Here is a 13,431-nt window from a genome sequence, read left to right as displayed (position 1 = left end):
GGACAGGCACTAAAACAAAAAGGGAACGTCCCCTTGTTGTCACTTCCAAATGGTTTGAAGATATAAAGCTATACATTGTTTTGTTTGTTTGCTCTTAATAAGGGAAAGTGCTGCTGGAAGCTTTAGCAATGTTACAGGAAACAGCTTAAATAAATGCACTGCAGAGTCCAGACACTGAATCATGTAGGGACAATAACTGTCCTCTCTCTCTCTCTCTCTCTCACCACACCCAGACTTTTCTGTAAATAGTTTCAGTCAATGTGACTTGTGTTTGCTGAATAGCAAAGAGCGCATTTCATCAGGTTTGTTGGTGTGTTGCTAAGTGACAAAGAGATAGCAGCTGCATTATAGTAACTGTAGCAACCTGGTAACTCTAGCATTCCTCTGCTATTAAACGTCGAGCTATACCACCTATACCTGATACTGCAACCTCCTTCCCACCGGCTGGCACATATCCTCTAATGGCACGGTAGGTAACATAGGTAAATGTTCTTTTATTTTATGTGTATAAACTGTATTTAGATTTGCTTTCTTTGTCAGGAATTAACGCACATGTATATTAATGATATGTTTGTTATCCATACCCAGTGTCAGACTGGGAGGGGGGGTCCGATGCCAACTTCAGGGCACGGACGGTCATCATCAGGGTCTCCCTCAGCAGCTGCCCACAACCCTCCTCCATAGGTCAGGGTATGGAGAGATCAGGGAGCGCCAGGCAGGTGGGAGCGAATCTGGGCTGGAAGAGCCCACCGGGTTTTTAACTGGTGTCCCACTGGCTTAGTCCGACCCTGACTGTGAACATGACAAAGCACATACACATGTACAGCACTGCCGTGTGTATCTTATTGCTTACACACTGGTGTCTACCTTTACACAAACCTATGATTTACTCCTGTCATGCTACTAAAGTACTGTTATACTCTACTCATCCTCGGCTACCAAAATATAACAATAGTAACTGGTAAATAGGGAGTCCTCTTGCAGATACAGGTATGGGGCCCTTTATCCAGAATGCTCGAGACCTGGGGTTCTCCAGACCTTTTTGTAATTTGAATCTCCATAGTTTCGCTACTAAAAAACATTTAAACTTTATATAAACCGAATAGTATTGTTTTGCCTTCAATAAAAGTTCTTTATACCTCAGTTGGAATCAAGTACAAAGTACAGTTTTATTATAATTACAGAGAAAAAGAAAACACTTTTAAAAATCAGAATTATATGTTTCAAACAGAGACTATGGGGCAAATTCACTAAGCGCCGAAGCGCCGAACGCTAGCGTTAATTCGCTAGCGTTAATTCGCTAGCGTTAATTCGCTAGCGTTTGGCATTTTCGTTACTGCGCAAATTCACTAACGAACGCTGGCGTAGTTTCGCTAGTGTTACTTCGCACCCTTACGCCAGACGAATTTTCGCTAACGACGTAACTACGCAAATTCACTAACTTGCGCAGTGAACTGAACGCTACCTTTTACGCTAGACTTCCTTCGCCACCTCAGACCTGGCGAAGTGCAATAGAGTAGATAGGGATTGTTTCAAAAAAAGTCTAAATTTTTTCTAAGTCCCAAAAAACGCTGGCGTGTTTTCTACATTATGGGTGATAGGCTGAAAAAGATCGAAATTTTTTTTGGGGCTCCCCTCCTTCCCCCCTACATTTCCTGACTCATGGCAACTTACCTAGACAGTGGGCACATGTGTAGGGCAAAAGAAAACTTTTATTTGATGATTTGAAGGTTTTCTTGGCATTTGTAGTGCTGATACGTATTCCTCCATTGAAATTTGAATTTGGCGCCGTATGCAAATTAGCCTTCGCTAGCGTAACTTCGCTTTACATAGCGAATCAACGCTAGCGCAACTTCGTAACCGTACGCTACCCCTGAGCGCAACTTCGGATTTTAGTGAATTTGCGGAGCGCTGGCGAAACTACGCCTGGTGAAGTGCGGTGAAGTTGCGCCTGCCGCAACTTCGCATCTTAGTGAATTTGCCCCTATGTGAGATGGATGTCCCTTAATTCTGAACTTTCTGGATAATGGGCTACCAGATAACGTATCGCATACATGTATTAAATATTCTTACTAAAGATTTGTCCAAGTTAGCTTCAGGTTTGGTAGTTTACCCTCAAAATCCAAAGCAGGTACATCTTTGGTACTGATTGGCGAATTTCACTTTGCCTAAAAATTTGTGAATTTCCCGCAAAATTTCCCAAAACGCATTGAAGTCAATGGGCATCAAAATTATTTTGACGCACGTCAATTTCGGCTCCTGCGACAATTGACACGCAAAATTCTAAATATTCTAGATTTTTCGGATTTTTTGTCCGTGAATTTTCCCCGCATTTTTGCAAATTTATTCGCCAGCAACTTAATGCAGAAATTCTCTGCGAATTCCCGCCTGCGGTTTTATTCGCCCATCACTAATCTTTGGCAGCATCAGTGCACTCTGCAGAAAGACAGGCTGACACCAAAAACTTTAACAAAAGTGTAAACCACAACATAAACTGTATACAATAGTAAGTATATAATAGTATTTCCTTAACCTGTTTCTTAATATAATACAACAGTGCTCATTTATGACCGCGTGCATTGCGCAAAATGCAATTTTGGACAAAATTTACCATGTTTTTTTAACCAAAATGCAGCATTTTTTCAGGACTGAATTGTGCTCAATGTTTTAAGAAGAATGCAATTACATGTGCACATTTTAAGTAGGGATGGCGTAATTTCCGACACTTTCCGCTTTATAATGACACTTGCAGGTGATTCACTGGGTGCAAGTCAGCTGATGGCACCCGCGGAGGGAACACTGAAATCAGGGCCAGCTTGAAGGTGGAAGTAGCTCCACGTGCCCCCCCACACACAGCATTAGGTGCAGTTGTGTGTCATCCAGAAGAGGAGGTGGATTGATGCACTGGTGCCAAGCGCAACTATAGGGTAGTGCACAGTGTGTCTTTGAACACAAGTACCATTAATGAATTGCTTACATTTGCATCCATTTTTATGTGAGCACTATTGCGACTGCTTTCATAAATGAGCCCTAATAAATAGCAGATCTGTGACAGAGAGGGAGCTTGTATAGTGAAGAACTGGAAATCTTGGCTGACAAAGGAGGCCAGCTGCAGTTTATTAGTATATTGGCATAAAGTCTCAGAGAACACAGCCTTTCACGGGTCATGCCAGACACAAACATGAGCTCCATCCTGCACGTACTGTATGAAAGTCTTGGATTCTGACATCTATGGAACAGTTTGAAAATATGTTTACAAACTGCCAATATTACTACAGCTGGTAAACAGAAATTGCACACGGAATAAAAAAGAATCCAAAACGAGAATTTGCAAATGCTTTTCTATCTTCCCTCTAATGTTACCCAATTATAAGCAAACGGAGGCCTCAACTTGTATCCTGCCTCTTCTAAATAATGTCATAGGAACAAGTGCATGTAATGGAAACTGCACCTTCCTTGGGTGATATTCTTGTCACATAATCTCCCTTTCCTTTTATGGAAATGTATAACAAAGATTAAAATTACATTTTGACCTACCCTGTTACCTTCAGAATTTCTGTGATCATTTGCTTAGGATCTACACACTGCAAAACGACTTTAAATGGTGCAACGATAGATTTTTATTTTACCCAGGAGTGGCCCATTGTGGTCTACTGAGCTGAGTCTTGTTGCATATTTTACAAATTCAGCACAAATCAGGGAGCTGCATAAGGGTTTTTAATACATATTTAGTAAGCAGACAGTGACAATGTGCCTGGATATTACATCAGTACTGAAGCTTTGACTTTGTCTTCTGTGCATTTTTATGTCACCCGGTGCAAGGAGATACAACTGCGGAAGTGACCTACATCATGCAGGAAATTGCATGTCCATACCTTGAACTTTCTTCACTCTGAGTTTTTTTGATGCAGGATCATGGATCTTGCCATGTTGTTAAAAACTACTGACAGTTAAAATGAAACATGTTGGCGATGATATTCTTTTTATGTTTGTTTAGTATTTAAACTTCCCCTGGCTCATGTACTTAAAGGGCACCTGTTGGGTAAAAATGTTATCCCAAACCAAAGGTGCGGGCTAATAGAGCCCACATTACGGTTGGGGATAACAGTAGTTTTTTTTTTAAATGCCCCCCCACAAGCGATACGCTACCCGCACCAGGAGGGAGCTTCCGGTCACTCGCATATGCATACTGAAAAGGTCCCCCGAATTGCTCGTTATGTGCATGCGAATTATGTCATATGAGCATTATACGCATGCAAGTGAGCGGACATGGCTGTAAGCACTGGGAGCTCCCTCCTGGTGCAGGTAGCGTAGCGCTGGTGGGAGGCATTTTTTTAAAAAAAAACTACTCTTATTCCCAACCAGAATGCAGGCTCTGTTAGCCCGCACCTTTGGTTGGGGTTAGCATTTTTACCGAACAGGTGCCCTTTAAAAAGTCTAAGCAAAAGTTAAGGCTAAACTACATGGGAGATTTTCATCAGATTTTGTTGGTCAGATTTTTTTTTTTCGACCCATGCGACTACTGTACATCTGACTTGTAGGATGATCAGATGACAACATGCTCCTACAAAAACTCTTGTGTAATTTAGCCCTCAGGAAATGATAACTTAATAAATATAAGATCATAACTGAAATATTTCAGTTAAAACAAGTTACAATATTTAATTTAGGCAAGTAATTTTGACACATAAAAGAAACATCTCACATTTTATCTGCTGTGTATTTATATTTTCAAGTTTTCTAGATTTAGAGCTTTTGAAATATCTAGCACATGAAGGACTTGGTCAGGTGTAGGGATTTTTTTTTTATTCCAGACAGTTATTTGGCAAAATTTCTGTGATAAGCCCGTAAGCTCTGTGTTAAAGTTATTGCCTTTCTGTCCATGACATTAGCTGTACTGTCAGCTTTTATAGCAATAAAAAAGGCATTTCATCAGCAAAAAGCTGTTTTATTGTGAATATTGTATATTTCAGGCACTGGACAAAGGGATGAGGCAAAGCTGACAATGAAAAGAAAGACTCAAGAAAATCCTGCTCTTTACTCTTTCCAAGCAATAAATTCATCCACTGAACAACTCTATATGAACTAAAATCAGGCTGCAAGTGACTCAATGTTTAATAGCAAAGAAACACTCAGGGCCACTAAAGCAACTGATGACAAGAGTGATTCCACATTAGCAAGAAACAAGAAAAAAATTAGACCCGAAACAGCCATATTGTCAAAAAGAGTAGCCTCTGATCAAATGTCACAGAATAAGTTTAACAGACCTGTAATTCCAGCAAGAAGACCGGGATTTAAAGTGTGCTATATTTGTGGGAGGGAATTTGGGTCAAAATCAATTGCTATACATGAACCAAAATGCCTAGAGAAGTGGCAAATAGAAAATGACAGTCTACCAAAGCATCTCAGAAGAGCAGCCCCAGTGAAACCTCAGGTTACTGACAATGGTTCAGCCATCACTGAAAATGAGGCAGCATGGAAAAGTTCCCAAGCTCAGCTTTTACCATGTGCGAACTGCGGACGCACATTTCTTCCCGACCGACTTATTGTGCACCAAAGAAGTTGCAAAACAGATGGAAAAACCCTAGGTACCTTAAAAACCACAGATGACAAAAAATCCAGCACAACTATAAAAACAGAAAGTGAGTTTTCTAATACCAAGGATTTAGCTAGCCCAACAAAGCCCAAAACCTTAATTTGCTACATATGTGGAAGAGAGTTTGGAACTAAATCTCTTCCTATCCATGAGCCAAAATGTCTTGAAAAATGGAAAATAGAAAACGATAGGTTACCGAAAGCACAGCGCAGACCTGTTCCTCAGAAACCTCAGCTTGACCTATCTAAAGCAACCAACCGGGAAGAACAAAATGAGGCAGCCTGGCAAAGCTTTAAGGATCAGTTGCTGAAATGTTCAAATTGCGGTCGATCTTTTGCAAGTGATCGACTTCCAGTCCATCAGAAGGGCTGCAAAGTAATCCCAGACCGAAAGGATACAACCAAGAGGGATAGTGCACAACAGCAAAATAATGGAACCATCGAACAAAATGCCAAGGTAAAGAACTCATGACATTCCAAATAATTCTGTTTTTCTACAGAGAAGAAATGTCTTGTATTTTTCTGAATACTGGTACCAAAACAGAAATACATATTTATGCAGGTCTGAAGGCTTTTTAGTGCAAAGCTATTTGTTCATCTCTGTTAATGGCATGCTGCTTACAGTATATGGTAATAGTAATAATATTTATATAAAGACATTTAAGTTTTTTTAGGTGTCTAAGAAAATAAACTGTTCAGGGGATTTTTATCCCTCTGCAGAACTGATACAAGTAAAATAAAAGGGCGCACCGCTTAGTGCTGACTCAAGAAGAACTTGCACCCTGAGGAGGCACAGGCAAGAGATATTCATAGAGCAGGAGGTAAGGACAGGCCCCATTGCACCCTGAGCCTCATGCTGCTTCCTAATTCAAGTGTCTGAATCACTTTCAATTTAGGGGATGGGAAGGGGGCAGTAGAGGGGGCTCCTATGTGTCTCCTCTCCACCCCTACTTGATAGAGCACTGCTTAAAGGAACAGTAACACCAACAAATTAAAGTGTTTTAAAGTAATTAAAAAAGATCATGTACTGTTGCTCTACACTGGTAAAACTGGTGCGTTTGATTCAGAAACCCTACTATGGTTTATATAACCAAGGTGTTGGGTAGCTGTGGGGCACAGGTTACACAACAGATAACCTTGTAGTGTACAATGAGATTCTACAAAGCTTATCGGTAATCTACCATGTGTCCTGTGCTTGAATGGCTGTCCCGATGGCTACACAGCAACTTGTTTATATAAACTATAGTTTATATACAGTTTTACCACTGCAGGGCAACACTACATTATCTGTTCATTCTATTAAACACTTTGATTTTTTTGATGTTACTGTTTCTTTAATGCAGGCAGCACAATAGGCTAGAACATAGTGTGCATGTGTGGCTGTGTATAATCATTATTCACCAGTAGGAATGAAGGAAATAGTTGAACTGGAAAGTAGGCAGAGAGAAAATGTGTCAGTAGGAGCGAAGTAGCTTCTTAACATTTAATATGAATAATATGATTTAAGTAGTTAGAGAAAGTAGTTAGAGAAAGGGCAGAAGTTAGGAAGGAATTAGAGAAAGCCGTAGATGTTTTAGATAAGATATTGTTATCGTATTCCAAACTAATTCATATTGTTTTGTGTTCTAGTTCTTCAAGGTTTTTGCCACTATCATTAGTGATGAGCGAATCTGTCACATTTCACTTTGCTGAAAAATTCTCAAAACTGTTAAAAAATTTGTGAAATTACGAAAAATTTGTGAGCACTGAAGTCAATAGGTAACAATTTTTTTTACACGCAACAATTTTTTACGAATGCAAATTTTTTTCCACACTCTAAATGCATTAGTCATAAGTCAATGGGCATTTTTCTCAAGTTTTTTCTCACTCCAAATGAAAGTCAAAAGGGTTTATGGAAACTTTTTTGTCTCAGCAACAATTTTGTCTTGGCAAATTTTTGACACAGTTTCGTGATGAAATTCACAGATGGCAAAATGTGGAACTTCACCACAAATCCATGCCTGGCGACTAAATTCGCTCATTACTAAATATCATATCCTATTTATCAATCTTATCTTATCTCCTCTGTCTGCCATCAGGGTAGCTGTGTTAGTGTTATTTATAAAAGTTCAAAAATATTTTAGCACCAATCCTCATGCAGTAAGAGGTATTTGATAACAAATATTACCTGTTTCCATGAACCTTTGTATTTTCTATATTCTGTGTTCTAATTTTCTCGTTTTCTATGTTCTCATTTTTTTCTGAGGTTTCCAGTTTAATTTAAAAAACTTGATTTTCTATTTGTTCTGTTCAGATAATCTTCAGATAATAAAATGTTATCTACTGCTATACTTGTCTATTTTTACTGTCTGCAAGTTGCCTTATATGTACTAGGCAAAACATGGTATTAAAAAGACAATGAAGAGGGGCTTTGAAATAAAACTTTGAGGGAGGGCACTTTGTTCAAATGTGTGCCTGCAGGTAGGTGCATTTGATACTTGTGACAATTAGTAAAACTACTGGCTACTAAGAGTAGCCAGTAGGGGGAACACAAGAGCCTGGCCTAGGAGTAGGTGACAAAAAGAGCCTGGCGTTCCCCCACGATTGCACTCTAGGAATGTGCCTCTTCTGCCTACCACTAATTCTGCCCCTGACGAGTTTGGGTTGATGTTGATAAATGTTCTTTTCAACTTTATTATGACTGCAGTTAGTATGAGTCTAGTTTTTTGTTCTGAAATATTATACAATCTTTAGCCCATGCAATTTTTATGCATTACTTATTAAATGAATAAAAATCATTTACCAAACAGATCATAAAGTCTAACAGCCCAAACAGAAACAAGGCCACAATCATACACTCCTTCAACCCATAATTTCAGTATTTAATGTGAAACTAATTCTGAGAAAAATACAGTATTCTCTAGTCTTGGTTCCCTTCAGGACTCTGCTTTATTGCTTCCTGCTCTGCCTGTCAGTACGGGGGCACCTGTATACTTTATCCTACCTAATCCAATCACTTCACCTCTGTTAATTTTCTAAGAGGGCTCGCTGGCTCACAAGTATGCTGAGCTGTTGCAGTTTTCTGCCAACAGGAGAACGGACTCGGGGTATCAGGTAAGTGATTACAATCCATGGGGTTACCCTAACAGTTGGCTCTCCCCATCGATTGGACTTTTCCTTCTTTAAAATGGAACCTCCTTTCCTCTAACCAAAGGATTGTAAAAGAAGTAAACGAATAATACACTTAACACTGAGTCCGTGATTTTTTTTTCATTCATTTTCAAGCAGCTTGTTGTGTATACTCAACATTCCTTTTCTTACAGTTCATATATATTATGAGGAACCATAGTTTAAGAATTTGGGCCATATTATAGTGCTGTGGTCCAGGCACCAGGAAGGCTGGCCAGCTAGAAATATGTAGAACCAGTTGTCTGTTGAGCAGGGTCTATTATTTCTTTTGTTAAAAAACATTTTGTAAAAACAAATTTTTAAATGCAGCCACAAGTTTTAAAGCAACCACCAACAATCGTGTGCTACATATGTGGACGGGAATTTGGCACTAAATCAATCAGTATCCATGAACCACAGTGCTTACAAAAATGGCATCTGGAGAATGAAAAGCTACCGAAAAACATGAGAAGGCCTGAACCTAAAAAGCCTGAAGTTAGACCAATTGGAGGTAAGATAAAAAAATAAAACCCAAATTCTGTAATGTATTGATTTAACAAAACCTGAATATCCAAAATCAAAATCCTACATGGCCAGAAATTTCAACAGCTGTTTATTTGCTTGTAATATATACAAAAAACCCCACAGAGATGCTACTGTATATATAGATATTTTAGGTAAAATGTGTTGTATGTATGTTTGCTCTTTATGTTTATATGATGCTGTAGGAAAGCATATGTAACAATGTAGTGACCCCACAGTAGTTTTTATTTTTTATCCTTAGGTGACACTCACAGTGGTGCTTATATGCTATCATGGGAAAGACTGGGATATAAATATATAGGTATATAGATATATTGTTAGGTAATGCCTCTGTCTAATTGGACCCAAGGGTACACCTCAGTTTGGTAAACTAGAAAAGTACAACTAGAAATCTAATACAAAGACTGCAAAGAACTACTTGAAGGGTTGCAAGGGACTTTAACTTAGGGCAAGCTATCTATTTAATGTCTCTTTCTTAGTGCTTATTTTTTTACAACAGATATATGAAATTGCAATAGTAAATAGGAAAACACAATTAGCCCTCCTTAGGCTTAGGGAATATTGAATATCATATATACTGTAAATATATCAACTACATGTTTACATAAATGTGACTACATCGCTGCTCAACAATGAACTGGCGGGGCCAGTGTAGGTGAATGTGGCACTACCATCAAGGATGCACAAAGTCTCTTGACTTTCTATAGAACATATTTTTTTTGGCTTTAATATGCCAGTCTTTTATTCTATTATATATTATATCCTTTACATAAATGTCATTTTCTTTGGACCCCTGCTGAAGGTAAGGTTGGGGATGGATAGGGGTAGGGTTGCCAACTCTCAGGGAACTCTGGGCAGAGGTGGGTGAAATTGGGGCAGATGGGTGACGGCAGGGGATGGTGCGGTGATGTTCAGTGGTCATGTAACATCAGGGGGTGGAATAATGGGGCAAGCAGTTTGGCCATGGAAAAGCCCTTATAAAAAAACAGGCTGCACACACAGGTGCTGATGGAAGGGCAGGGTGCAAAGTGCAAAAACATGGTTCTTTTTTTTTGCACTTTGCAACCTCTCCACACTGTCAGTAAATCGAGCCTTATTTGTTCTACCTGATTCTGTGATGATGCTTTCTTTCCACAAAAACAAGCAGGCAATCTGATTGGCTCATATGAAATTGACCCTACGGTGTGCAAACATGATAGGGTACTTAGAACTAAGAACCCCTGAGACGGGGTATGGTGTAAATGATTAACAATCTCTGTAAAGAACAGCATAAAATCTGGTTAAATTAAGGCAAATTAAGCTGAATAAATACATATTAGGGTCAAGATTCTGAGCAGTTGTTGTTAGGCCTTGTAACTCCTAGTTCCACAGCTGGTGCCAACAGCCATGCCCACCAGTAAGGCCAACAGTGGCTGCCATTCAGTTTGGCTGAATTAGATCATCTCAGTAAATATTTCTCAAACCTGTGTACGTCATTTCTACATTCCCTGGATCAATTACCACTTATTGTTTAACAATCATAACTATTTATGCATTTCTATTAGAACGGCATCCAGCCCTTCTCTCTTTGCAAGGAATTCCATTCCCAAGTCTCCCAAGAGAAAAGACCACAAGGCAAGAACTGATAGGGACTTCATTCTTTATTACATCACCCTCTAGTGGTAGACTGGCAGTCACGGAGAAGAAAATTGGATTAACAAAAATAACATTTGGCCTAATGAAAGAAAATGTCATTCCAAGCATCTTTCCAATATTCACTCATTATAAATTAAAGTTATAATACATAATTCAAGTTATTAGTAAAATGTAACTGCAACTGAAATCAGTATCTGCACCTAGTGATTCTCTTCTCTGCTGTCTCTGACTTTTGAGACAATGAAACTGAAGCTGCAAGAGCAAGTAAAATGCAAAATGCACATTACAAGGATGTTAAAAATTCAGTCCAAGGCCTAACTTAAAATAACATGTCCACCTAAAAACAGTTTCTGTAGTATGAAGGAAATGTCATGTTAAACAACTTTCAAGTATACATAATTTAAATGTGTTTATTGGTTTTAAAGTTATTTGTAAATTTGTAAATATCTGGCTCTGACGCTTGAAGCAAAGTAACAGGAGCCAGGGCCAGCAGTGCAGGGACTAGTTACTGTGTTTTAATGCAATTACATTTACTAATAATTTAAAAGAACTTGACATTTTTTATGAGAGTATTTGGAAAGTTGTGTAGAATAGATTGTGGTCTTTACTACAAGAATAAAGTGTCCTAATAACAAAGAACATTATAAGGCAGGTACTGTATGTTGAAAATGGATTACATGAGGGGGCACATTTACTATGGGTCGAATATCAAGGGATAATTAACCCTCGATATTCGACCATCGAAGTAAAATCCTTCGACTCGGATATTGAAGTCAAAGGATTTACCGCAATTCATTCGTTCAAACGATCGCAGGAAAAATCATTCGAATTGAACGATTCAAAGGATTTTAATCCATCGATTGAATGATTTTCCTTCAATCAAAAAAAGCTAGGAAAGCCTATGGGGACCTTCCCCATAGGCTAACATTGTACCTCGGTAGGTTTTAGGTGGCGAAGTAGGTGGTCGAACTTTTTTTTAAAGAGACAGTACTTCGACTATCGAATGGTAGAATAGTCGAACGATTTTTAGTTCAAATCGTTCGATTCGAAGTCAAAGTCGTAGTCGAAGCTTGAAGTAGCCAATTCGATGGTCGAAGTAGCCAAAAAAAACATTCGAAATTCGAAGTTTTTTCCTTCTAATCCTTCACTCGAGCCAAGTAAATGTGCCCCTATGTGTCATTTAGTAGGGTTATTTATTAAATCAGAATTTTTCTGATTATTTAAAACTAGAATCCATGATTGGACCTTATTTATTAGTAAAAAAGCATAATCGGATCATGGGGGAAACTAGTTAAAATCGAGTGAAAACCTAAATCATATGTTTTTTTCCCTAATAGTACAATTTTTTTCGGGCTTTTTCCCAAAAAGCCAAAAATTTTCAGATTTTTACCTGAAATAGTTGATTTTTTAGGCTTATTCCGCCGCAGACCACAGTAATTTCCAAATAGGATAGGGACCTCTCCCATTGACTTATATACAACCTCGGGAGGTCTGAGATGGCGGATTTTCAGATTCTAACTTTTTGCAGCATTGGACTTTAATAAATCCCAAGTTTTGCACCTAAAAGCCGGCCAGACTTTAGTAAATAACCCCCTAAATTTACAATTAAAAAAAAAAAAATATATGTTACCAGCTGAAAGGCTCCTTATCTAACTATGGTATCAGCTCTGTCCCAGAATAATAATGTATTCCTTGAATAACACTTTGCTCATTGCACTCTTGAGACAGTAAGCAGAACATCTAGTACCAGCAGAATGATTCGTTAAATACAAGCACTCAACAGGTATTTCCTGAAAATATTTTCCAACTTTGACCAAAATGAAAACTAATGCCCTTTCTTTTTCTTTTTCCTCCCCAGCAAAGGGTTCCTATGATCTTGTTTCTTCAAATGAGGCAGCCTGGCAGAGTGCCCAGAGTCAGTTGGTTGCATGCGATATTTGTGGACGTACCTTCCTGCCAGACAGGCTCCTTGTCCACCAGAGATCCTGTAAGCCGAAAAAAACAGGTAGCCAAGTCTGAGTCGTGCTACACTGTGCTGAAATGGCCTCACAGGGGCTGTAAATTCTCTGTGCACTAGGTGTGCCTTTGGGATAATGCATTAGATTTGGATTGCACTGATGGAACAATTTCCTAATGCAAATGCATGTGTATGTCAGGCTTCATGGCTAAATAATTAGAATATTAATAAACAAGTTCATTTGTATACCGCTCTGTATGTCTGTGGATATACTTCCTCTTAATTTGACTTTTTTGCCAGCAGGTATGCAGACAGCTCCGGAAATTCTATTATTTGCCATAAAATACTCCTGAAATAAAAAGGGAACAGCATAAAAATGGGAGACGTAAAAATAATTTGTATCAGTAAGAACAAATATTTTACAAGGCTTATTAGCTTGCTGTACATTTTCATTGCACGCGGTACAAGGCATGACTGCAATGTATTTATTGTTGCAAACATAAGGGCAGATTCACTAAAGGGCGAATTGTCAGCAGTGAACGCCAGTTGAAAAT

At 38.7% G+C, this 13,431-nt stretch overlaps 1 protein-coding gene across 3 annotated transcripts; it reads left to right on the top strand.

Annotated features, from left to right (window-relative positions):
- Positions 1-289: 289 nt before the first annotated feature.
- znf474.S (zinc finger protein 474 S homeolog) lies at positions 290-13,123 on the top strand. Of its 3 annotated transcripts, none has more exons than XM_018244293.2 (4): positions 290-482; positions 4,974-6,052; positions 9,073-9,253; positions 10,830-11,634. In XM_018244293.2, the coding sequence occupies exons 2-4, from the start codon at positions 5,111-5,113 to the stop codon at positions 11,063-11,065; spliced, it is 1,359 nt and encodes a 452-aa protein (XP_018099782.1). In that variant the 5' UTR covers positions 290-482; positions 4,974-5,110; the 3' UTR covers positions 11,066-11,634. The 3 variants fall into 3 exon arrangements, with proteins under 3 accessions (XP_018099782.1, XP_018099781.1, XP_018099783.1); XM_018244292.2 differs by having other exon boundaries at positions 291-469; XM_018244294.2 differs by lacking the exon at positions 10,830-11,634 and adding an exon at positions 12,779-13,123 and having other exon boundaries at positions 297-469.
- Positions 13,124-13,431: the final 308 nt, after the last annotated feature.

The sequence above is a fragment of the Xenopus laevis genome, chromosome 1S (assembly GCF_017654675.1).
Source record: "Xenopus laevis strain J_2021 chromosome 1S, Xenopus_laevis_v10.1, whole genome shotgun sequence".
In the NCBI taxonomy this organism is placed as follows: domain Eukaryota; kingdom Metazoa; phylum Chordata; class Amphibia; order Anura; family Pipidae; genus Xenopus; species Xenopus laevis.
The sequence above is the reverse complement of the archived record's forward strand: the minus strand, read 5'-3'. Positions and strand labels throughout refer to the sequence as shown.

What these genes read in the sequence shown, in the direction of transcription:
- znf474.S (XM_018244293.2), top strand. Translation starts at nt 5,111, where the DNA reads ATGTTTAATAGCAAAGAAACACTCAGGGCCACTAAAGCAACTGATGAC. An exon ending in CCATCGAACAAAATGCCAAG is followed by an intron (nt 6,053 to 9,072) that starts GTAAAGAACTCA and finishes TTTTAAATGCAG; the next exon opens with CCACAAGTTTTAAAGCAACC. An exon ending in TGAAGTTAGACCAATTGGAG is followed by an intron (nt 9,254 to 10,829) that starts GTAAGATAAAAA and finishes CATTTCTATTAG; the next exon opens with AACGGCATCCAGCCCTTCTC.